General features: G+C 37.0%; 7 protein-coding genes across 13 annotated transcripts; 1 reads left to right on the top strand and 6 right to left on the bottom strand.

Moving 5' to 3' along the window:
- The first annotated feature begins 675 nt into the window (after positions 1–675).
- Positions 676–1,588, top strand: LOC17890032 (aurora kinase A). Its single transcript, XM_006296092.2, has one exon. It carries the CDS (start codon positions 698–700, stop codon positions 1,586–1,588), a length of 891 nt encoding a protein of 296 aa, XP_006296154.2. The 5' UTR covers positions 676–697.
- A 494-nt stretch (positions 1,589–2,082) lies between these two features.
- On the bottom strand, positions 2,083–5,516 carry LOC17888741 (mini-chromosome maintenance complex-binding protein). The gene is made up of 13 exons (XM_006293824.2): positions 5,258–5,516; positions 4,840–4,953; positions 4,646–4,753; positions 4,417–4,548; positions 4,271–4,312; positions 3,985–4,086; positions 3,651–3,887; positions 3,452–3,568; positions 3,152–3,354; positions 2,929–3,064; positions 2,634–2,861; positions 2,454–2,521; positions 2,083–2,380 (listed from the first exon to the last, which is right to left on the bottom strand). Exons 1-13 carry the CDS (start codon positions 5,423–5,425, stop codon positions 2,266–2,268), a joined length of 1,770 nt encoding a protein of 589 aa, XP_006293886.1. The 5' UTR covers positions 5,426–5,516; the 3' UTR covers positions 2,083–2,265.
- A 171-nt stretch (positions 5,517–5,687) lies between these two features.
- LOC17889603 (potassium transporter 2) lies at positions 5,688–9,559 on the bottom strand. Of its 4 annotated transcripts, none has more exons than XM_006295483.2 (10): positions 9,208–9,559; positions 8,862–8,957; positions 8,548–8,782; positions 8,222–8,467; positions 8,079–8,132; positions 7,726–7,986; positions 7,596–7,648; positions 7,394–7,511; positions 7,037–7,291; positions 5,688–6,953 (listed from the first exon to the last, which is right to left on the bottom strand). In XM_006295483.2, exons 2-10 carry the CDS (start codon positions 8,904–8,906, stop codon positions 5,833–5,835), a joined length of 2,388 nt encoding a protein of 795 aa, XP_006295545.1. In that variant the 5' UTR covers positions 8,907–8,957; positions 9,208–9,559; the 3' UTR covers positions 5,688–5,832. The 4 variants fall into 4 exon arrangements, with proteins under 4 accessions (XP_006295545.1, XP_023639855.1, XP_023639856.1 ...); XM_023784087.1 differs by having other exon boundaries at positions 9,220–9,230; XM_023784088.1 differs by having other exon boundaries at positions 9,214–9,230.
- A 2,259-nt stretch (positions 9,560–11,818) lies between these two features.
- LOC17889778 (precursor of CEP15) lies at positions 11,819–12,557 on the bottom strand. Its single transcript, XM_006295226.2, has one exon. It carries the CDS (start codon positions 12,439–12,441, stop codon positions 12,118–12,120), a length of 324 nt encoding a protein of 107 aa, XP_006295288.1. The 5' UTR covers positions 12,442–12,557; the 3' UTR covers positions 11,819–12,117.
- A 1,498-nt stretch (positions 12,558–14,055) lies between these two features.
- On the bottom strand, positions 14,056–18,355 carry LOC17890507. 4 transcript variants are annotated; one of them, XM_023785189.1, is made up of 11 exons: positions 18,147–18,355; positions 17,693–17,766; positions 16,770–17,078; positions 16,326–16,505; positions 16,130–16,222; positions 15,849–16,031; positions 15,675–15,777; positions 15,423–15,596; positions 14,890–15,323; positions 14,703–14,788; positions 14,056–14,540 (listed from the first exon to the last, which is right to left on the bottom strand). In XM_023785189.1, exons 3-11 carry the CDS (start codon positions 16,992–16,994, stop codon positions 14,321–14,323), a joined length of 1,698 nt encoding a protein of 565 aa, XP_023640957.1. In that variant the 5' UTR covers positions 16,995–17,078; positions 17,693–17,766; positions 18,147–18,355; the 3' UTR covers positions 14,056–14,320. The 4 variants fall into 4 exon arrangements, with proteins under 4 accessions (XP_023640957.1, XP_023640956.1, XP_006293844.1 ...); XM_023785188.1 differs by having other exon boundaries at positions 14,056–14,378; positions 14,433–14,788; XM_006293782.2 differs by having other exon boundaries at positions 14,056–14,788.
- A 1,590-nt stretch (positions 18,356–19,945) lies between these two features.
- On the bottom strand, positions 19,946–21,386 carry LOC17890313 (40S ribosomal protein S26-1). Its single transcript, XM_006295152.2, has 5 exons — positions 21,282–21,386; positions 21,087–21,179; positions 20,915–20,999; positions 20,672–20,805; positions 19,946–20,207 (listed from the first exon to the last, which is right to left on the bottom strand). Exons 1-5 carry the CDS (start codon positions 21,282–21,284, stop codon positions 20,127–20,129), a joined length of 396 nt encoding a protein of 131 aa, XP_006295214.1. The 5' UTR covers positions 21,285–21,386; the 3' UTR covers positions 19,946–20,126.
- Positions 21,387–21,651: 265 nt separating this feature from the next.
- Positions 21,652–22,869, bottom strand: LOC17890191 (aurora kinase A). The gene has a single exon (XM_006296238.2). It carries the CDS (start codon positions 22,867–22,869, stop codon positions 21,982–21,984), a length of 888 nt encoding a protein of 295 aa, XP_006296300.1. The 3' UTR covers positions 21,652–21,981.
- Positions 22,870–22,984: the final 115 nt, after the last annotated feature.

Raw genomic sequence — 22,984 nt, forward strand, 5'->3', positions numbered from 1 at the left:
AGCACCTTGTGATTTGTTATGGTTAGATTTTGTAATAAAGAAACTTTTGCACCTACATCCCTAAATTTTTGATCATATTTTTGCAGGACTTTTGTACTAAACAACATACATCAAATATCACTGTTAGATTTTGTTAGCAAAAAGGAAAAGGAAATTAAAGATGGAAGTGATTACTTTTTTTTTATATAGGAAAAAGAAAATAATTAATTACTTCTTTTTTTTTTTGGGAGGGAAAAAAAACTTATTTTGTTTTGTTTATATGTAAAAAAATTACTTTTAGAAAATGGAAACTGTGACTTTTTACCAGAGACGGAAATAGGAAATTAATAAGAAAATGGGGATGTTGGAGCCATGTATTAATTACAAAACTTGGTGATCAAATTGAAAAAACAAAAGTGAATATATGTATATTAAAATTTTACTAAAGGTATTTATAATTGTCTCTAAATAAAGATCTTAATAATTTATTTCAATATTTTAAGCTAATTTTGGATCATAGCATTAGATAATATTAAACATTAAAATTGATTTACTTTACTTTAAGCGTGTAAATATGATTTCGTATTGGAAAAGGAAAGATGTCTTAACTCGTATAAATAGATATCAATAACGAGTGATGATCTATCAAACATTACATTAGTTACTCTGATCACAAATAACCCTAAAGAGTATCGAATACGTAAAAGCTTTTACTCTGATGATGGAGCAACTTTGCAGAGATGATGATTGTATTGTGGACGAGTCTTCATCGAAGACCGTCTCTTTTCTTGGTCACGGTAGGTTTGGTCGCGTCTCTCTGGAGAGGGAGACAGACTCCCGAGTTTGCGCAAAGAAGTCATCGCCGATGCACCTCAAAAAGATTCTCGAGAAGGAGCTTAGGATCATGCATCGTTTCCGAGATCATCCTCGCATCGTCGATGCCTCAAAATATCTTCACTTACGAACCAAACCCTACGAATGCTACATGATCTATATGGAGTACGCCTCCCAAGGTAATCTCCATCAGCTTATATACGGTTTTCGCAGGGAGTCACGGAAGATACCTGAGACCCTGGTCCAACGTGCGGCTCGTATGATCCTAGAAGGACTCGTGGCTCTTCACTCCCATGGTTACGTTCACTGCAACCTTAAGCCATCCAACGTTCTCTTCTTCACTTCCACAACTCCTGGAGAGCTGTGGGATCTCAAGCTTGCTGATTTCGGTTCATCCAAGGAACCTGATTCCGAATATGATTTCGTGTCCATTGGTACGGCTAAGTATCTGCCACCAGAGTCTTTTGCGCCAAACGGACTGGTCATCGAGCCGGGACTTGATATATATGCTCTGGGGTGTGTGGTTTATGAGATGTTAGGAGCAATACCTATCCAGGAGATATTTGATGAATTCTACGAGTGGAAGTTGCGTGGTCGAGATATCTCTCCGGAGGCTAGAGATTTCGTGAGTCGGTGCCTAGACATGCATCCACGCAGGCTCACTGCTGCTGAGCTCTTGAACCATCCCTTCATTACAGGAAGCCTTCCATCGCCAACCACAGAAGACGAAAAGGGGTCCTTGATTCCAAGTGTCTCGAAGCTTATCTCGACCTGATCCTTGATCTTCTTCCTATTGTTTGATATGTCAAATCTCTCTCTCTCTTTGTTCTTTCAATTCAAACAAACGAGAGAGTCGTGAGAGATGCGAGATGACTGCGATCGAGAGCAAACTCTACATTTTCACTGAGACGTTCATGTTCCATCTGGTGGTTGCAGTTTACATTCGACGGAGAAGGAAATATTATCTTATTGAAGAGTTAAGTTTGTTTTATTTACTTGCTTTGCACGACAGAAGTCCTTAGTTTTACTCTTTGGTACTTTTGTGTGACAGTGTGCATGTTCTTAATCCAATACTTCATGTTTTATCTGAGTAATTCCAATTTTGGTACTACTAAAGTTCAAATCCGTTTATTAAATTACTACATATCTGCGACCAACTAAGTTTTCTTATTTGCGTCTAACATTGTGAACCTACCTAACCTGCTAAGAGAAACTATCTACTTTATCAAAAATATTCAAAAGTGGTGGATACCATGTAGGATCATTGAGTTCTAGTGAATCTGAATCTATTTGTATTTTAAACATTTTCCAGATTAAACAAAAGCACAAACACTGAATCTCTCAATAAATAGATAGGAAACGATCGTTCTTCTTAATCAGGTAACTTAGAGAAAATTACAACATTAACCAAACAATCTCGAAACCATAGTCTATCTTCTCGATTCGGCAGGTTTACTTGAGCCTCTCCTTTCTAAGTCTTTCTAGTTCCAACACCATTTGCCAGTGCTCTAGTGAAAGTGTGGTCTCACCATAACTCACAGAAATCATGCGAGCCATAGTCAACAACCTGCAGAAACAGAAACCCAAATTGAAAGTTGTGTATATTTGATTATAGTAAACACAAAGGATACATTTAGTACCTGCTCAAGTCTTGGCTGCCTAAACTACGATCCGTTTGTCTTGCTGCAACCAAATCTTTCTCCACCACCTGCAAAGAAATTTTGCAGAAAATAATTAAAGTATGGACTCAAAAGTCTGAAAACAATGGATTTCTTTGGAAACACCAGGTTCTAACATTACTGCCATAGATATATACAAACCTGCTGTAACTCTTGCCCAATGGAGTGAGATAACGATTTGCAAGTAGCTAAGTAACACCTCCAAGCTTCTGCTGTTTCTGGTGTGATGACTTCCAATTGGTTCACTTGGGAAGGTTGAAAAGGTAGAACCAAATCAGCGGGCATTATGTTTGATTTCCCCTCAGAGAAGATGAGCATTTGAACATCAGTGGCCATTTCCATTTTATAATATTGGAAATCATACTCCACCTGAAATAGCAACAGATTCCATGTTTATATTTGGATCTAATAAAAGTGAATCATAACACTGATTTACCTTCTGACATTCCAAGAGGTTTTTAAGCAGATTTGCATTTTCAACTCCAACAGAGTTCAATGTGCCTGCTTGTAACTCTGTTTCGTCCAATATCAAGTGCGTACCATCAGCAATTTGTAGAACTCCAGGCATCAATCTGAGTCATAGAAACCATATGCTTGAAGGTTTCTCAAGATAAGAATTATTGAAAACACTTGTTAAGATAGTGAAGATGGATTCTTACCTGTTGAGTCCATAGTCTTTCTTAGGACCAAGGGAAGCAGTGTTCAGATACTCAATAGTAAGTGGTATAGATTGTGTGAATGGTAGGAGGCTTTTGAGGGCATCACCGAGCCGGGTACCAAAGACAGACATGCTTTCTTTATTAAGGTGTATAAGATTAAGTGAAAGCTTCCCAACAGCAACATTATCGACTCTTCCATGCACCTGTAATGGAGGAAAACATCTTAGTGACAATAATACAACAGATCAACAGGAAAAGCTGAATGAAAAATTTGTGATCCGTTTTTAACTAAATTATCACCTTCGACAAGAGATGCAATAACAGGAACTGTGCGGCAATGTGATCATTCCCTAGTAGACCGGAAAGGTACTTCATCAAACTCTCTCTTATCTCTTTAAATATTTGGGGAGACTTGGGCTGCCAAATCAAAAAGTAACAAGAGATTCAGGACACAAATTTCAGAACAAGACTAGGTATAAGATCAACTAATGGTACTTGCCTCTGGTAATAACGAAGAACCATGCAGGAAATGTTGTGTTTCAAGCTTCCTGTGGACAAGACAATGGAGGCGTGGAACCTTTCGAGAGGGCATCTGAACAGATTCAGCTTCAGAGAGATCATCAGAGATTACATCAAGTGAATCTGTATCCATCATAGCAATTGGATCGAAGGTCAACACTCCAAGAAATTCAACCACATCATTTAGCTTCAGTTCTGACTCTGGAGAATCATAGATCTGTGTGGCCACATAAGAATTGGGTCAACAATTAATCTCTTTAGATTGGGCGTGACCATGTTAACAGATAATACAATGAAAACAGCCATATATTTACCTTCACAAGACAAGTTAGAGCATCTGTACTTGTCGCAGGCGGAATACCAGAAATTTGTGGAACCTGAGATTCTGAAGCTGATGAGGTAGCTTCCCCCACTTTCTGACAAACACAAAAACGATACAAATTTGAAATCGCCCATCAGCCAATATCTCAATGTCTCATGATTCTTGCCAGTAACAGTAAGGAAAAGTTATCTACTTCATGGTTCTTTCCACAACTTGATTGTCTTTTACCATGTTAAACTCGTAAATAAGTAAAGACTTGAGAGACTAGAGATCCTTACCATTTTCTTGAAAGGAGAGCCATTAATCCCAGCTTCTAAAGTCTGCAATGGTGACTAAAATTAGTTATTGACCAACAACTCCAATAGATATTGCTACAGCAAGACCAGTTTCAGATGAAGGCAAAATGAGAAACTAAGTTACTTACACTGGACTCTAAGGAATCAGTCATTTCTTCATCCACCCTCACACGCTTTTCCCTGTTTTGGCCAGTTAGATCCAAAAACCGATTCTTCAGCTCTTGAGAAGGACATTCAGTCCATTGGTTTTGCCCTGGAACCTAAACATTGCGATCAAGTGTTATTATGCTTAAACATCTATGACAGCCCAACAACAGCAACAACAAAAACGAAGGTGCAGCATTAGAGTAAACATACAGGAATACAGTAAAGTAAGCGACGCTCCCAAACTTGCATTTCAGTGGAAGAACCCTCAGGAAACTGTGAGACATCACAGTACTTATTTGTTCTCCATGTTGAACCATCCTTCACATAATAATAAAAAGAACGATTATTGAGAAATTTCCTTAGTAGAAATTATCAAAAGCAAAGTGATATTCATATATTCATACCTTGTAAGCACCAGCATAGAATTCATTTCCAAGCATGTCCTGTATCATTCCACGAAACCGAACAAGTGTATTGGGCTGCACCCAATTGATACTTGACGAATCAAGAATTGGAACCTACAATAGACAAAACAAAAATAAAATATTTGTTAATTCAGAAAAAAATATGAGGAACAGATCATTCTAAACCCCAAATTAAACAATCTATGGATAGACTAAAACCTAAAAGAAGCTGATTTAGTCAGAAACAGTACCAAATTAGATGAAAACAAAATCAACTTTTATATGCTGGAGATTGAAAACACGAATTGGGTAGTAATGAACCAAATACACAATAAATTAATACTCGATTACCCTAAACCCAAAAACCAAAAAACATAGCGAATTCGGAAACAGAGTAAGATTAAAGAGAAAAGAGAACCTGGGATATAGCAGATTCATCGGAGAAGTAGTGACGGAACAGATCCAAGACGCCCCAGTCTTTCCCGACTGACGACGCCGGATCATAGCCGGAAGACAGAGCATTTACGAAGGAGAACCGTACAGCTCCTAGAGGGTTAGTCAGACAATCATACGCCGGCCCTCCCATATCTCTCAACCTAGCTTTGATTTCTTACTTTTTTGCCAAAAATCTCTCTATGAAGTTAATCGGTGAGAGGGTTACAGAAGAAAAAATGGAGTCTTTGCTCAATCAAAGGGGTGGCGAAGTCTATAGTTGGGCCTTTCCCGCCATATCTGATAGGTTTTTCCCGCCATGATCCATGACCATTCTCCAAACGCACCGTTTTGGCACCATCTCTATACGCGGTCGTATTATGTGATAGGACAATGGATGATGTATAACGCTAATATAAGTAAATATGACCATCTTGGTCTTTCTTTAGATTTGTCAAAAAGTCAAAAAGTCAAAAACACAGAGATGGATCTAAAGAACAACGCTACACCATCACGAATTTACAACAGAGGAATGAAGTTTTTATGTATGTAATTAATAATTCAGATGACATAAACCATGCCGACTTCTAAAAGAGAAACGGGCGGGACCTTAAGCGCCACGTCAGGTCCTCTACAGTTCCTTCTCAAGAAATTGTAACCGAAATTAACTGCCAACCTCTTCATCACCGATGATCCTTGTTTCGCTTTCACGTGTGAATGTCCCAATATAAACGCCGTTCCCGCCTCCTGCGCCGCCAGCAAATCCCTCAGCTCACTTCTCAGCTCCCCCTCTGCTTCCACAGACGCTGACGACCCTTCATCCTCGTAACTGTCTTCTGGGACCGCAAATCTCACCCGTCTTATGGTGGTTGTTGGCACTGCTTCCGCCATTTCTATTACGTCTTCCATGCTTTCCACTGTGGAGAATCCTATTGAGACGCTCTCTGGTTGGAGATTGTCTTCGATCTCGTAAGCCACTGTTCCAATCACGGCCAGTCTCGACTCGCTCGAGGATTCGTTGGAATGGACAGAGCGGGCGGTGTCGTCCTCTTGTTGTTGTGTTCTTTTGTGCCAGTCGTAACGGATGAAATCCGCAAGCTTGCTCACCAGCTCTGTTTCGAACGAGTCCACGTCTTGATGGACATCACGGTATCCATACCGCACGATGCAGCGGTAAGAGCGGTGGTCAACAGGACCCACACGGCCCACAAGGTATCTCTCAGCAGGTGGAACGAATGGGACTGGGACAGATTTCACACAGACAAAGACGAGGACACGGTGGAAAGCAGGTAGGTTGGTGACAAACCGGGAGAAATTGGCAGGGATTCCAGAGGTTAAATCTGTGAAGACTAGACCGATACCTGGAACTCGGGAAATTCCAAGGCTTGGACCTAACGCGAGAAGCCAATCGAGCGAGACTTTGTTCTGAAGATCAAACTCGTATTTCTTTATGGTGGTGTAATGCCAAACAAACATGATGATCATGAAAAATAAGGATAAGAGGATTGGAAGCCAAGCGCCTTCGCGGAATTTGGTAAGTGAGGCCGAGAAGTAGAGAAGTTCAATCGAACCAAAAAAGAGAAGAAACGTGAGGGCTAGAATTGGAGGCTTGTGCCAGCAAAGAACAATGACCAATGAGGTAAGACATGTCGTCACTAGCATTACCGCCATTACAGCCAGACCTGTAACCAACCACAAAGGCATAAAAATTTAATCTCAAAGTTAAAGAATCCAAATTTCATGCACTGATAAAAGAATCTTGTACCTGATGCATTTCCCAGGTGTTTTACATCTCTAAACCCGATAGTAACAGCGATGCAGAGAACCATGAGCATCCAGTTAATCTCTGGTATGTAAATTTGACCATGCATCTTATCCGAGGTGTGAATGACTTTTACTCGAGGAAAGCATCCAAGAGACTGGCTTTGGTTTATAATTGAAAAAGTCCCGCTGATGATCGCTTGGCTTCCCACAACAGAAGCAAGTATCGCTACCGCAAGCACAGGCCAGTGCAAACATTCTGTTCAAAACCAAGGATTCTAATAAGCAATCAATCAGATTATAGTATCAATGGTCCGCACCAACTATAATTTCAGTTCTTGAAGTAAAGAAAACTACTCACCTGGCACAGAGACGTAAAACCCAATTGCATGAGCAGAATGGTGATGCCGGGATAAGTAAGCAGCTTGCCCCATGTATGCCAATATAAGAGCCGGATAAACCAGGAAGGTAAACGCAATCTACAGATAACAAAACAAAGAATTATTAAAACCCATGGAGATATCTAACAGTATGTAAAGCATCCAAGCTAAGTTTAAACATGCCTGAATTGCTGCATAATTGAAGTGACCAAGATCAGCAAACATGGCCTCAGCACCTAAAACAAAGATTTAACGAGTTAAAATACTGACAATTTTGTCGTGACATTAACAATATAAATATCCTGCAACTCACCAGTTATGCACAACAAGATCCCGCCTAGAGACATCCATCCACTTACTCTAGTCTTCCTCAAGAACATGAACATGTATGTAGGAGAGAGAGCTTTGTATATATGAGGATTCCACTGAATTATATTGTACAGGCCAATACCGCTTATACAGAGCAACCAAGTCAGGACAATAGGCGCGAAAACAAACCCAACACGATGTGTCCCAAAATGCTGTAGCGAGAACAGACAGACTAATATGAAGCAGGTTATAGGTATCACTGCATCTGCACGTTTTGATCAACAAAAGGAAGCCATCATTCATCGGAACTCACGCAGCAACAACTAACATCAAACCAGCCTTCTGTGTTGTACTTACATTGGTGATGTTCTTTGGACATATTCAGCTCAAGACCTGACACAGCAGAGAAAACTACATACAACAAAAAGAAAAGATAAGAACCTCTTTAAACCAGCAGTTAGACACTAAGATATCATCAACAAACAGAAAAGAAAACATACCGGAGATAGCTGGAGTGAGAAGTCCATCTCCAATAACCATACAAGTTCCAAGAAGGACCAGAAGCAGCAAAGCAGTGTGTAACCACTTGTGCTTCTCCAGATATCTTTTGACACAGGAATCATGGTTCTTCTCCGGTGGATGCTCAAGCTTATAAGTGGATAGTGCCTCATCAGAAACTTGTCGGTTTGGAAGGAGGCTAACTTTGACATGACGACAGATCAGTGAATACAAAGCAAAAGTTCCACCTGTGAAAAATAGAATACGACATAAGCAAACGCAGCAAACAGATGATAATCTGGAGTGAGAGAGTCTCTTCTCTCCTCACCTTCTCCGTTATCATCAGCCCGGAGGACAATGAAGACATACTTAAGCAAAGGAACCAAAGTGAGAGTCCAGAAAACAAAAGACATAACACCGTAGATCTCTTCATTGGTCTCAGAATGTTGAATGTCTTCAGCAAAAGTGCTCTTAAAGACATAAAGCGGAGAGATACTCAAGTCACCATAGACAACACCAAGACTCTGATAAGCAAGAAGCAAAACCGACCTCCATGATTCCTTCTGCATAATTGTATGTAAACACATCAAATCCCAATCTCAGAAAAGCTCCGAAATTGAACAAATCTAATAAGAGACAAACCTTAGAAGAACGAGAACCACAGCATTTCCCGAGATTGAGATCCATGGCTTTAATCTAAAAACCTTCACAGCCTAACAAGCTAGAAATAAGAAGAACCTGGAAAAAAGAAGATAGATTTATGAATTGGGTAAATTAGGCAGAAGCAATTGAAAGGTCTCGTCTAATAAACAGTGAAACCTCCAAAGTTAACAATAAATACGACAACTCAACTTTGTTTCCAAATAAGAGAGAAGAAAACAAAGGTAGGCCACATTCACGCACATGCCTAAACTTGTAGATAAACCCAGAGAAAACATCAAAAAAAAAACCCTAAAATGAAATCTCTAGAAGAAGAAGAAGTACCCACCAGCACCAGCACCAGCACCAGCCAGGATTGTAAAAGATGTCAAGAGAAATGAATTGACTTGAAAAGTGTTAAGCTTTTAGCCATAAATGGAGATACTCAATTATTAGCTTTTTCTTCTTTTTAATTAAAAATGTTTGCACATTTAAGTGTCACACAACGCCAACTGTGTTTTTCCCACTTAGAGAAATAATTAAAATTTCTGGGTGTGGTGGTGACGTGAATCGAAAGAGATGATCTGCTTATCATTGAATATATTTAAGATATTGAAGACAAAAGAAAGCTTAGAAGAAGAGATGAAGAAGAAGATAAGAAACCCATTAGCCTCCACATGCTTCCTCTATGTTAAAACCAAAAAAACAAAAAAAAAACATATTTTTATATTTCCCCGTTCTTTACCATTTCTTCGCGTTTTCTCGGCAAACGTGGCGAGAATATTTACAGGTGAAGAGACAGAAACACGTGAGTGCTTCCCGACAGTTACATCTAAAAGAATAAAGAAGAAAAATAAAAAATTTAAAAGTTTTAATTCTTTACTTACTAACAGAATTTGCGCCATTGATGGAGCTCCGAAGTATATAAGCTCAGCCTTAAAATCTGGTCAATCGCCACACCAACTTCCACACTCTTTGAAACCTTTTTTTATTTTATTTATGGTTGCAAATTCGAAAATGTTTCTTTTTCAGTTGTTTTAGTTTTAACTTTTAACAGCTGCACCAACAAGAGCAATTGTTTTGTTAAAGGTGTAAATAACTCGATTTGATTCTATGAATAGTCACTAGTAATAAAAAGATATTAAACAGTTTACCTTATTATATAGATTTTATATTACTAATTAGTAATTACTTTTTAAATGCTGGTAGATTGCCCATGTATGTAATAATGTTTTTCCCTATTATATGGTGAATAACTAGATTTTATCCCCAATTACCAAAAAAAAACACAAAGAAAAAAAAAACTAGATGATAAATAATAGTAAATGGAAATATTAGGATATACAATCATTCAATGAAAATATAAATATATGTATTTACAGTTATAAATTAAAAGAATGGTTTAATGACATTTTTAATATTTTTGTTATAAAAAATAAAAGTTTCAACTATTTTATAATACTTTCTTATATCGTAATTTTTACAAATATATAAATATAAGAAAAATTGGTATTCAAATAATGGAATTTGAAGTGATTGATTGGTGCTCTTTTTTTGCTATTTCCTTCTTTTATGCTTCTTTCTCTTTCACTCCTCTTTTACATGTTTCTTTCTCTTGCGCAACTTCATTTTCAACCTTTATACATTATTATTTTTCTTGCTACTCCAGAGATGAAAGTGATACTATTTTGTTTTAATAGTCTTTCTATATCCCACTTTGACATTATTGTAGTCGAACAATTCTAAATCCCGGATCGGAATCGTATTCCAAAAACCAATTCAGCTTCCTCTTCACAACAATCTTTATAAATTATATGATTCGGAGATTGGTCGGTGTGGATTGATTCAATGCATGTATAAAGGCACATATTATCAAATCAAATAATGTATTTTACTATATTATATGCATGCGTTGCATGACGACAAATCACACTTAACATTGATATTTTTATAATTATGTAAAGATTCTATACGTGATTTGGGGAATGCTGTCTTTTTCAGCTTGGTTTATGTATCAATCAAATGTGAACGATACTATTTTGTTTTCTACATTCTTTTCTATATGTGGAAGACCGAAGACTTTGATTGATACGAGACTCTTTTGGTCATCAAGATTTTTGCTTGGAACACTGTTTCCTGAGTTTTTATACAAATCCATTGTTCTTTTTTCCTTTTAACCGCATACAGATTACATAGTCTAGGATTGGACATCTCGTCTTCCCATACGTTTTTTCTTTTCTTTTCTAATATTGTTCTTGGCAATCGGCGGCAAATTATGAGAAACAAAGTTCATTCGTATAGGAGATATCTATTTTACTAATCAAGCTTTGCAAATATAACCAAGTGAGGCATCATGCATGATAGATTAGTGGTGGTAAGTAAAGTTTCCTTTGGAGATAATTGCATTTCTTGATTGAAGATGGGATGATGTGTGTTTACTCATTAACTCACATTTACATGCTATCCGAATCTAGAAAAATAAATTAGCTAGGGACTAAGTCCGAACAATATATATATAAAGCATATATATAACACAACATAACATGATGTCCCATGTGAACGATAAATACTTTTTTTAAGGCTTTGTTAACGGCCACTAATTAAGGCAAAACTCGTATTGTTTTCGTTTTTATTTACTAGGAATTTTTAAATTACAAGTTGCTTTGGGTAAATGGTCGAAGACTGTATAACCGACAGAATGTTCCTTTTGCCACCACCTGACCGAATGTTTTTGTGTTTTTTTTCCTTATCATAAGTATATTTCTTTACTAATGTTTTTGGAAACTTGAGATTATGCCACAAGATTCTCAGGTATAAGTTAAATATCCCACATATTAAAAAAAAATATAATCATAAACTTTGATTATGGACCTTGTTTTATATCACAGTATTGTGGTTAAAATACTGTTCTTGTTTATAAAAGAAGAAATACTCTTACTAATTTTTTAATTCACAGATCATTTTTACAACGGACAAATGCAGTTTTATCTAAGAAGTTTTATTACATATATGAAAAGATCCCATCTCAACACGAGGAAATGAGACAATTCAATAGGAAATAAGAGCACCAGTTATTTTTCTGAACAAATAAAAGATATCAGAAACAAGGAAAAAGCAACAACATATATATGTATGTAGAGACACCTCTTATTTAGGACAAAAAAAAAAGGTATAGTAATTAACAACACATGTATGTATGAAAATATATAAACACAGAATGTGTAATATGTGTGTGTAAATATACGCATGACATGTATGATCAGTGGCCTATAGCAGGGCTTGGGACATCACCTTGCCTTCTATAGATATCATCATAATCAGGCACTGGTGGTGATGGTGATGATGTTGCTGACGATGATGATGATCCGCCATCATAATAGTCACTTGAATAATCAACTTCCAAGTTTGTGACCATCATCAACTTCCTGATCTTCACTTCCGCGAAATCTCCACCGTGAAATGCCTCCGGCTCCGATCTTGTAGTGCCTCTCAACCTCATACTTAACCCAAGAATTGAAGGGACTCCGGAGATAAGTAAGAACGAGAGTAATAAAGCGTGAAACTTAATCTTCATTGCTTCCATTTATTCTACTATCTTTAAGAATACAATCAAATTTAAAAGGTGAAAAATAAGATAACTGTTTCTTCCTTCTTCTCGTCTCTTTAGGGTCAAGAAGAGAATGTAGTGTTGTTGTTGATAATAGAGAGATCATACATATATATAAATAATTATATGTAAGAAAAGAAGCATTGCATTATTAAATTTGGAGGGCCAACTTTGTTGAAATTGGCAAACAATGGTCATGATGGGTTTATAACATGGCAACTTCTTACTTTTTTTCTTCTTTTCTTCGATATATTTATGTTATCTTTATATATGTAGTTATCGTAATGATCCATCATTGCATGCTTTGTTCTTTGTCAAGTCGTATGGTTGTTGGAAAATTGATATATAAGATTTTAACAATCTGGTAACCTAAATAAAAATCTAGAGTAAAAAACTTTTCAAAAGATGGATTGACCACAAAAGTTTATAGTTAGGGAACACATTAATTAGAGACGTTGGATTCTTTCTCATTTCTCTCTTCTTTCTTACTATTCTAATTTTGGTAAAATATAGTATTTTCTCCTAAGTCATCCTCTTATGTTTGCTTTCGCACAATAGAGGATTGGAGGACTAAAAAGATACAATATCTATCAGACATTGTAACACTTGCAATAGATTCACGCAATTGATTTTGGATTTGTAACCGAAGCGAGATGGAAGACTATAATCTAAACCAAGTTATGAGGTAAGTTTCTTAAAAGAACTTAAAAAGCGTAAGAGGAACTGATTTGCAAGAATAATTTGATTTGAGCTTATATAGTCAGGTAGGTCGAATAGCGGGAAACTCTTTTATAAAATTGTCCCATCTTTAAATAAAAGCGTGAGGGTTCGAACCTCGTACGTGTATTTTAAATATTATACTATCATTATCATACTATGTTTTGTACTAGTATATAATTAATTACAAGTATTTATATTAATAATAATAAACGACATACAACAACATTATTCTAGCACAGAAGAAGTGAATAATTACGTTTGCTTATCTTGAAATGATCATGTCTCTCTTACAAGTGCATTTATACAAGTTACTGATTTGTCGAAAAATAGACACGTATGGCAAGTTTACTCATTGGGATCAGAGAAAGGCAAGTTAGAAAATTAGCAAATGTGAACCACCGACTCACAGAAAAAAAATTTAGTTTATATGCCACTTAGCTTGAAGCCTTGAATAAGCCAACAACCAAAATTATCGTTATAACTTTATATTCGATCTTGCTAAGATCTATCTCTAATGAACCTAATCACTGACGTAACTATTAAACTTATCGGCAGATCTTTTCCTAGAGGATCGCTCTATACATAACACAAGAGAGATGTTACGCAAGATGATTAATAATTTTGAGATACGAGAGAGATGACGTAATGCTTTGGAAGTACATCGTCATCACAATCACATAGGATATATCTCAATATGGATAAAAAGATCTCAGGTAGGTCGGGCCCTCTCAACTCCACTAACAAGTGATAGCAACAACAACTAACTTCTCTATCAGTAATCAAACTCAAGTTGCTTCTAAGACAGCGTCATGGCATTGTAATTAATAATCCTACATATATAAATTTAGATATGTAAATGATCATCAAGAATCTGTAAAGAGCTAATCAGATTTATCATCTTTCTGTTCAACGAATTAAGAGAGACCTCAGAATGAGTTACGGGTCAACAGAATTAAAATCCTAATGAATCCTAAAATGAAGCATCTGCTTCAAAGTCTGGGACTTTCCCATTTACCACCATTAAAAAAAAAATTAGAAAATAGAAAAACTCTTTGCCATAGTTTGCTGTTGGTAGCTATGTGAGACAAAAAGCCTAGGGAGTTATGATGAAAAAGGTTTTAGCAAACGGACCAATTCAAGGATTCTGTTTGTACAGTTGAGTCTGAGATGCTGAGTTCACTGTGCCACTGAACCTGCCTGTGTAAGATTGTTGATTCTGAGATGCTGAGTTCACTGTGCCATTGAACCTGCCTGTGTAAGATTGTTGATTCTGAGATGCTGAGTTCACTGTGCCATTGAACCTGCCTGTGTAAGATTGTTGAGTCTGAGATGCTGAGTTCACTGTGCCATTGAACCTGCCTGTGTAAGATTGTTGAGTCTGAGATGCTGAGTTCACTGTGCCACTCAACCTGCCTGTGTAAGATTGTTGAGTCTGAGATGCTGAGTTCACTGTGCCACTGAACCTGCCTAGGTAAGATTGTTGAGTCTGAGATGCTGAGTTCACTGTGCCATTGAACCTGTCAGTGTAAGATTGTTGAGTCTGATATGCTGAGTTCACTGTGCCTGGGTTGCTACTGAACCTATCAGTGTAGGATTGTTGACTCTGCAAAAAAAAAAAAAACAAATAACGATGGATCATACAATCCAGAAACAAATTGTATCCAAAAATAGGAACACAAGTTAAAGAGTAAACAGTGAATTTACCATTTCAGGAATGTAAGTGCCCGTTCCTCTTGATTTCCGCATGTTCTGCATCGAGTTTGATCCATCTTCATTACTCCAATATAAATCATTATTTTCCCCCGTCACATACCATTGGACATTGTCCCAAGAACTCGTTTCTTGACCCTGGGGGATCCAGCTATGCTGAGTTGTCTCACCGTGAAACCACTTCCCGTATACAAGACTTCTGAAGTTTCCTTCAAAATCTCCTCTGAGATCAGACAACTCTGCTCTTCCAGTCCCAAAAGCGTAAATAGGTTCTTCTGCGTCTTGTCTCTGTCCCTTACCGTTCCTATCCAGTGAATTCGCAAAGAACTTCTCCAGTTCCCAACCCACGGATTCTCCAGGTACTGTAAGTACTTTTCTAAGCTTTTGAACTCCCAGAGAAAAAGCATGTCTTAGACGTGGCATATTTCCTAACAAAATTGCACAATAGTTAGAAAATATTACTTGAGAGACCAATCATGAGCTTTGTTTTGGTCTTGTGGCATAGAAATCTCTGGTCAATGAAGTACCTGATGTCACACTACGTCCAAGGTTGTTACTGCGTTTCAGAGGATCCATTATGTTGAAAGATTTTACAGGAAAATATTGCGTGTTGGCTTCGACAACTTTAGTTTGAACCGAATATGACTCCACGCATTCTCTGAAGAACTTCTCATTTAGGACTACTTCATGATCTCCGGTTTCTGAAGGAAACAACAAAAGATTATTTTTTTCAAAATTTAGGGGAAAACAGAAAAGAATTGTAATCTCAGCGTCATTACCCTTAAAATCTGGAAGAGATGATATCGGGACCGGACCAGTGACCGTGATACAGTAATTTTTCCAATCAAATGATGCATAGTAATCCAAGAACTTGTACAGTACCTGATAATTATAGGTTTAAGCTGTTAATACTGGAAGCATTTCCCAAATAAGCTCAGATTTAAAATTCTTACTGCTAAAGGGCCAGACAATGATGAATATGACATGTTGATGATGTACAAGACGAGTACTGCCAATGCATATGTTGAGATCAATCCAGTGTTGGCACCGAGAAGACGGCTTTCATAATAGCACCAGGCCTTAACCAAAATGATGCTACGTTTGAACAGATGGTCTCTTCCAAGAGTTTGGTCAACCTAACAAAGCAACAAAAATCAGAGATTTACCAAACCAGTTAAGGATAGATGATGGATGAGCTATTATAGCTTATAAGCCGAAGCTATTAAGTATTTACCTGCTCCAGAAAACATAAAGCGCACAGTCCCGCCATTTGATTAAAGGAGATATCCACAGCAATGTTCCTGATATTGCATTTGATGACCTTGACCTGCCATAAAAAAAAAAATGTCAATTGTGCGGAATTCAGCATAAGCATGAAATTTTTTATTCTTGAAACGCATAATTTGAAACAAAGAAGGAACCAAGCAAACCTGCGCTGGGATATACTGAACACCAGTTACTTGGAAACGGGAATCTCCCCCTTCAGTTCTAAGCATACTACACAATGCTTTGGCAAAGTCCTCCTCCTTATCATGAGGAGTTAGGACTGTCAGATCAATATCTCCATCTGGGAGATAGGTTTTTAGCGGCACGGAACCAAATAAAAAGACCTGGTAAATACAATACAGCATTAAAACTACATTTTGATTGAGTTAAAAAAGGAACAGACAGATCATATGCAAGAAAATTAATAGTCCTGACTCTCAAGCTAATCATATAGCAATAGAACTTTAAGCGTTCTAACGAATTCATACGGGTCACATCTTCTTATGTAACATCGCAACTAGACATCATCTGATACAATATTCATAAGAAGTGGAGACTGATGGTAAGCTCATCAAATAAAATTTCCACGAGGACATAAAAGTGCTAACCTCAATTCCAAAACGATCCTTGATAAGAGTCTGGAAATAATCGATGATCTCATTCCTACTTCTGTCTGAAAGATAGATTGGTTGTATGACACATAATATCTCCTGAACCCTTTCCTCAGCAATCATCCACACTTCTTCATCTATAGGCACTGTTGATCGCGGTAGAGACGCTGATGACGAGGATGAAGACGAAGAGACTGAGAACCTCTCTTGAATATCAGCCATTTGAACAAAAAAAACTCCAAACTAACTTCAGATTGATAATCACCCCAACGAGTTTACTTGTATGAGAATGACATATCCAAACATCTACAAAGTACAAACCACAAAACAGAGAGAAAAAACATGGCTTTAATATAACATGAAATCAATACACTCCTCAAGGACAACAACAACTCCAACCAAAGGAATGAAGAGAAAATGGAAATTAATAGGCCATACAATATGAGAAAGTAGAAATTGATAGGCCATACAAATTAAATCACCAGAGATGATGAGTGAAAGAACAAAATCTTGTATTAGATTTCTCAATTTCACCAATGATAGCTTCAAAACAATTCAAGAGAATCCAGAGAATAAATTACATTCTAAGCAAGAAAAGAAAATGAAAACAGAGCATGTCAATGATAAATGGATTAGTAAATGCCAGGTTAGGTATCCCTACTGCCTTAGCTTCGTCAAAGCTAAACCCAACCAAAGAATAAAAACTGAAACTTTAAAATACCCAAAAAGAATTTGACTAAAAGATTCTGATCCTCTCGCTTTTGCCCAACAATGATTGCAACACCAAAACTAAAGCTTTCGGTATATATATATATATATATATATATATTTTTCTAAACTCAAAAAGAAGAAACAAAAAAACCTTGTCAACCTCGTAAAATGTAGAAAATATATTTGAGTTGTATCTATCGGAAAAGTACCTGTGCTTTTAGTCCAAGTGTCAAGAAGGTTCCTTTGAGCAAATCCGCGAGCACCCAAGTGGCTTCAACTCATCCTGTAAAATAGAAACCCAAAAATCTACAACCTCAAATGATGAAAACAAAAAACTGAGCCGAAGATCAACACTTGTGAACGATGTTAGGGTTATATGAATGTAATTACTAGCATTTGTATCACAGACCCAAAAAAAGTGAAATTTTGACGCGTGAAGAGAAAAAGCTTTGGCCTTTAAATCATCAAACGCAGCAACTCATCAAAACTCACAAGAAAGCAAAAGAATAAAGGCCAAAATGAAAACAGAGAATCGAGAAAAGGGATTTAAGCAAAAACCATTTCACCAAATCCTAATCGAACCAATGGTGATTAGCTTGACAGTGTTAGATCAATAGTAAAAGAGCTGAAGAGGAAAGAAAAGAAGAGAAAAAAAAGACTCACTGGAACACCGGCGGAGAAAAACGCAGCTTAAGCGTATAAACAAGAGAAGGAGAGGAGAGGAGAGGAGAGGAGAGGGAGAGAAGAGAATGAAAATGAAACGATCACCGGGAAATATAGAAGTCAATGAAAATTTATGGAAGGTTCCTACACATTTCAGTCATACAGAATTTAATATAATGACTGAAAAACTAATAAATTTGCAATTTTTATTTCTTTACCATATGTATAAATAATCGCCCTCACAAAATTACAGCCAGAGAAAAGAAAAGAAGGCGTTTTTTTCTTCGCTGTCGTCGTCTTCCTCTGGAGTTGTAAGTAAGAAGACAAAAGAAAAATAAGAAAGTAAACACAAAAAAGCTAAAAGAAAGGAAACGACAAAATTGATATCTACGATGTTTAGACCATTGGGCAAATGAGATTTAGTGTTGGATTATACGTATTCTAGCCTAAGATACATCACTTTTCTTTTTCTTCAAGCCAAATGTATTTTAGAAAAAGTTTATGAGATCCAACATTGTTTTTTGTTTAAAAACCAGTCTTTGTTTTCCAAATATTTTAAACTGAAATTTTTTAATAGCATTTTCAAAAAATTTCGTTAGCTTACTTTATACATACGCTAGTTCTACTGCGAAAAAAAACATTATTAAAAATTTTAAGTGGATAAATTGAATTTTAAAATTACGTGCGTAAAAAGTTAACGTTAAATAAAACGGTTCAACGACTTTTTGAAGAAAAAAGTTTTGAAATTTTAATGTTTTAGTTTGTTAAAAAACCGTTAGCTTACTTTAGACACACGCTAGTCTTACGAGTAAACATAATCATTAAAGCTTAACTAATTTTTAAAATTACCGGCGTAAACAAAAGTTAACATTAAGAAGAAAAAAAACGTCTGACAATAAAGTTAAGAAAATAGAAGTTTATAATCTTTAGATTTTAGTCAATTAAAAAAACCGTTAGTTTACTTTTAAACACACACTAACTTTACCAAAAAACATTATTATCAATTATATTAAAATTTAAAATGGACAACTTAATGTTACATAGATTTTCAAAATTACGCGGCAAAAAGTCAAAAGTCAAAAATCCAAAAAATCTGAATCAAATAAAAAAAAAAGAAGTTTGAGATTTAGGTTTTCCTCCTCAATCTCCAAATCAAAAACTTAATACCCCAAATCCAGTGACATTATGTTAGTTGCTTGAGAGTTCTAAAAAAAATTGGTAAGCGCTAATTGACACTATGTTTAAAACATTATAGATTTCCCAATAACTTTTATATTTTTTTTTCCCTATAAACACAAAAGGCTAGATAGCATACCTTAAATATTGAAATCGTCGTGAAATTAAGCTATGCTACCTTTTTTAAAAGTAGGGGATCACCTAACATTTTCGGAACAGAAAATGTCCTAGAAACATTTCCAAAATATGTGTAACGTATATATGTGAATTGTGAAATACGTTTTATTTTGGATTTTTTTCTTTTTCTAGTCAACAATATGAAGATTTCGCGGGTTAGGCCTGGGCCGCATATCCGATAGAATAGGCCCATAACTAGGCTATAAGGCCTATAAGTAGGTTTAACCTCAAAACTAATGAGACTTTCATTTAGCCCTGACTTTTTTTTTATCACGCAGAGGAAACTTAACAGTTGAACAACAAGCTTCCACCACAAATGTCGCAGGAAGATTTACTACATTGTTCACTGTATACATTCTCAATTGTCAAGTTAAGAATCCACTAGGTTTTTTAGGACGCTGAATTGCAAACGAACCATTCTATTAAAACATACATAAGCATCTAGTTAAACTAAAACAGCAGATTGCAGAACTGGATATAAAGATGCCAAAAGCAAAGTTGAATCAACTAATGAAATAGTTTGACAGAACTCAAGATCCACATAGTAATATAATTTGAACCAGAGAGAAACATCCTCAAAAACGTCGCTAGAACATAAAAAACAAGAGAGAAAGCTGCTTGCAGGCTTCAGACACGGGGTGCAGCTGGAGCTCCAGGTCCAGCTGGACGAGGGGCCTGTCCTGGCTGTCCAGGCTTAGGAGCATCATCCTGACGATCATAATGTGGAAAATCATTCAGTAAAATCTTAGAAGAGCAAACCATTTCAACAAAAAAAAAAAGATAGAACAGAATAGTCTCACCGACAGCAGTACCGTTAAGGATTAAGTGAAGGAAATAGTAGCAAGCTTAATTGACCTCAAAATTCAACTTCATGAAAGTTATTTTGAAACAACTTAGTATATAAATCACATGGCAACAAGAATCTTAAGATGATCTAACCGCACATCTACAAAACTTGGTTATGCAAAATTCAAACTACATTTTTGTACATGTCTTAGTAACCAGATTTACTTCAAACTAATCTTACGTATTTAAGTGAGATACTAGTATTCAGAAACAAGTTGCATCTTTCATATCTAAACACAAATGAAGCAAGCAAGCTGATTTAAAGATTGAGAAATGGGTCTTAAATCGATCAAGGGTCATTGAGTTGAGAAAGAGAGAGGGATTACCTTGCGTCTGACAAAACGGGGAGGAGGAGTACGAACCCTACGGTTGGTGCGGGAACGAACTCTAACGACATGAGAGTGGATAGCACATGAGACACAGTATTGTGTCTTTGCATACAGCTTTGGCAATGTGTATCCTACGATTACATAAAAGTTGCATAAATCTCAGGACATTTCAATTCCAATAGTCGAAAAATCCAAACTTCATAACAAAACAAAAAACAAAGAGAGAAATGAAATGAATACCATCGTAGACACTGGCTTCCTGAACATCTCTGATAGCAGCCTGTTCCACAATGTTCCTCACGATGAACCTCTTAATGGCCTTGTCCTATCCAAACCCACAAGATCAAAATCAAACTTTGCTTATATAAATAACTGGAGATGATTGAGAAGCAGAGGTGGAGGAAGAGAGTACCTTGGGGCAACATTTGCCACAGTTGGAGCATCTGATTGGGTTGACGTGACCTCTGTTGTGCTTGTTCCTTCCACCGTTCCTGCGCTTGAAAGTCTGCAACACAGCACAACAATGAAGAAGCTCACATCAATTCACGATCTTTGCTGTAAATCAAAGATGAGGAAAACAAAGAGAGATCGAGAAGACGATGAGTACCATCTTTGGCTTTTCCTCTCTGTTCTGTGTGTGCGTCTGCTGCTGCCGGCTACTAGGGTTACTCTCTTCTCATGGAACTCCTCGTCAAACTTCAGATTTGAGGACCTCATATTTACTATTACTTATTGGGCCTTACATTATTATGGGCTTTTAACATATACTGGGCTTAGGCAGTCCAAGGCTCCAAGCAAAAGTTGGTTTGGTTCAAGATCGGTTAAGTTGGTTCGATTCAACTATTCAATCAAACATAGTCATGTCAACTGTACTAATTTTTTTTTCCTACAAAACTCACAGTAACCTTATCAAAATAGAAGAAGATATGGATAGTAAAATGGATAGAGCAACATAAGAATAGAGTCATAGACATGAATTTTGTATACACTAAATATGGCAATATATTAATATATGCAGGAGGACTTATTATACATTTAAACTCATGTAAACATGGAGGAGTGCTTTAACTGATCTGGCACATGCACACTGATAAACCTATTTGACTTAAGAGTACTTGTCATCCAATGCAAGTAAAGAAACCAACCAAACCTCTCCACCAAATTTAAGTAGTTCGTTTATTAGATAAATTGAAATCATCTTTGCTCTAGCCTCTAGATCGCAGTCATCTCACATCTCTCACGACTAGTTTGTTTGAATTGAAAGAACAAAGAGAGAGAAAGAGATTTGACATATCACACAATAGGAATCAGGTCGAGATAAGCTTCGAGACACTTGGAATCAAGGACCCCTTTTCGTCTTCTGCGGTTGGCGATGGAAAGCTTCCTGTAATGAACGAATGGTTCAAGAGCTCAGCAGCAGTGGGCCTGCGTGGATGCATGTCTTGGCACTGACTCAAGAAATCTCTAGCCTCCGGAGAGATATCTCGACCACGCAACTTCCACTCGTAGAATTCATCAAATATCTCCTGGATAGGTATTGCTCCTAACATCTCATAAACCACACACCCCAGAGCATATATATCAAGTCCCGGCTCGATGACCAGTCCGTTTGGCGCAAAAGACTCTGGTGGCAGATACTTAGCCGTACCAATGGACACGAAATCATATTCGGAATCAGGTTCCATGGATGAACCGAAATCAGCAAGCTTGAGATCCCACAGCTCTCCAGGAGTTGTGGAAGGGAAGACGAGAACGTTGGATGGCTTGAGGTTGCAGTGAACGTAACCATGGGAGTGAAGAGCAACGAGTCCTTCTAGGATCATACGAGCCGCACGTTGGACCAGGGTCTCTGGTATCTTCCGTGACTGCCTGCGAAAACCGTGTATAAGCTTATGGAGATTACCTTGGGAGGCGTACTCCATATAGATCATGTAGCATTCGTAGGGTTTGGTTCGTAAGTGAAGAGTGTTTGAGGCATCGACGATGCGAGGATGATCTCGGAAACGATGCATAATCCTAAGCTCCTTCTCGAGAATATTTTTGAGGTGCATCGGCGATGACTTCTTTGCGCAAAGTCTGGATTCTGAGTCCTTCTCCAGAGTGACGCTACCGAACCTACCGTGACCAAGAGAAGAGACGGTCTTCGATGAAGACTCGTCCACAATACAATCATCATCTCTGCAAAGTTGCTCCATCATCAGTTTACGTATTCGATACTCTTTAGGGTTTTGTATGTGTGTTTTCTGATCAGATTAACTAATTTAAATATATGTGATAGATTATTATCACTACTATTTATATATAAAGTCT

This window comes from Capsella rubella, unplaced genomic scaffold, assembly GCF_000375325.1.
Source record: "Capsella rubella cultivar Monte Gargano unplaced genomic scaffold, Caprub1_0 scaffold_4, whole genome shotgun sequence".
Taxonomy (NCBI): Eukaryota; Viridiplantae; Streptophyta; class Magnoliopsida; order Brassicales; family Brassicaceae; genus Capsella; species Capsella rubella.

What these genes read in the sequence shown, in the direction of transcription:
- LOC17890032 (XM_006296092.2), top strand. Translation starts at nt 698, where the DNA reads ATGATGGAGCAACTTTGCAGAGATGATGATTGTATTGTGGACGAGTCT.
- LOC17888741 (XM_006293824.2), bottom strand. Translation starts at nt 5,425, where the DNA reads ATGGGAGGGCCGGCGTATGATTGTCTGACTAACCCTCTAGGAGCTGTA. An exon ending in TCTATGCTGGTGCTTACAAG is followed by an intron (nt 4,754 to 4,839) that starts GTATGAATATAT and finishes TATTATGTGAAG; the next exon opens with GATGGTTCAACATGGAGAAC. An exon ending in GGCAGCCAAGACTTGAGCAG is followed by an intron (nt 2,381 to 2,453) that starts GTACTAAATGTA and finishes CTGTTTCTGCAG; the next exon opens with GTTGTTGACTATGGCTCGCA.
- LOC17889603 (XM_006295483.2), bottom strand. Translation starts at nt 8,906, where the DNA reads ATGGATCTCAATCTCGGGAAATGCTGTGGTTCTCGTTCTTCTAAG. An exon ending in TCTCACTCCAGCTATCTCCG is followed by an intron (nt 8,133 to 8,221) that starts GTATGTTTTCTT and finishes TGTTGTATGTAG; the next exon opens with TTTTCTCTGCTGTGTCAGGT. An exon ending in GATCTTGTTGTGCATAACTG is followed by an intron (nt 7,649 to 7,725) that starts GTGAGTTGCAGG and finishes TCTTTGTTTTAG; the next exon opens with GTGCTGAGGCCATGTTTGCT.
- LOC17889778 (XM_006295226.2), bottom strand. Translation starts at nt 12,441, where the DNA reads ATGGAAGCAATGAAGATTAAGTTTCACGCTTTATTACTCTCGTTCTTA.
- LOC17890507 (XM_006293782.2), bottom strand. Translation starts at nt 16,994, where the DNA reads ATGGCTGATATTCAAGAGAGGTTCTCAGTCTCTTCGTCTTCATCCTCG. An exon ending in AGGATCGTTTTGGAATTGAG is followed by an intron (nt 16,506 to 16,769) that starts GTTAGCACTTTT and finishes TGTATTTACCAG; the next exon opens with GTCTTTTTATTTGGTTCCGT. An exon ending in TTCAGTATATCCCAGCGCAG is followed by an intron (nt 16,223 to 16,325) that starts GTTTGCTTGGTT and finishes TTTTTATGGCAG; the next exon opens with GTCAAGGTCATCAAATGCAA.
- LOC17890313 (XM_006295152.2), bottom strand. An exon ending in GTGGCAAATGTTGCCCCAAG is followed by an intron (nt 21,000 to 21,086) that starts GTACTCTCTTCC and finishes GGGTTTGGATAG; the next exon opens with GACAAGGCCATTAAGAGGTT. An exon ending in CCCGTTTTGTCAGACGCAAG is followed by an intron (nt 20,208 to 20,671) that starts GTAATCCCTCTC and finishes TATGATCGTCAG; the next exon opens with GATGATGCTCCTAAGCCTGG.
- LOC17890191 (XM_006296238.2), bottom strand. Translation starts at nt 22,869, where the DNA reads ATGGAGCAACTTTGCAGAGATGATGATTGTATTGTGGACGAGTCTTCA.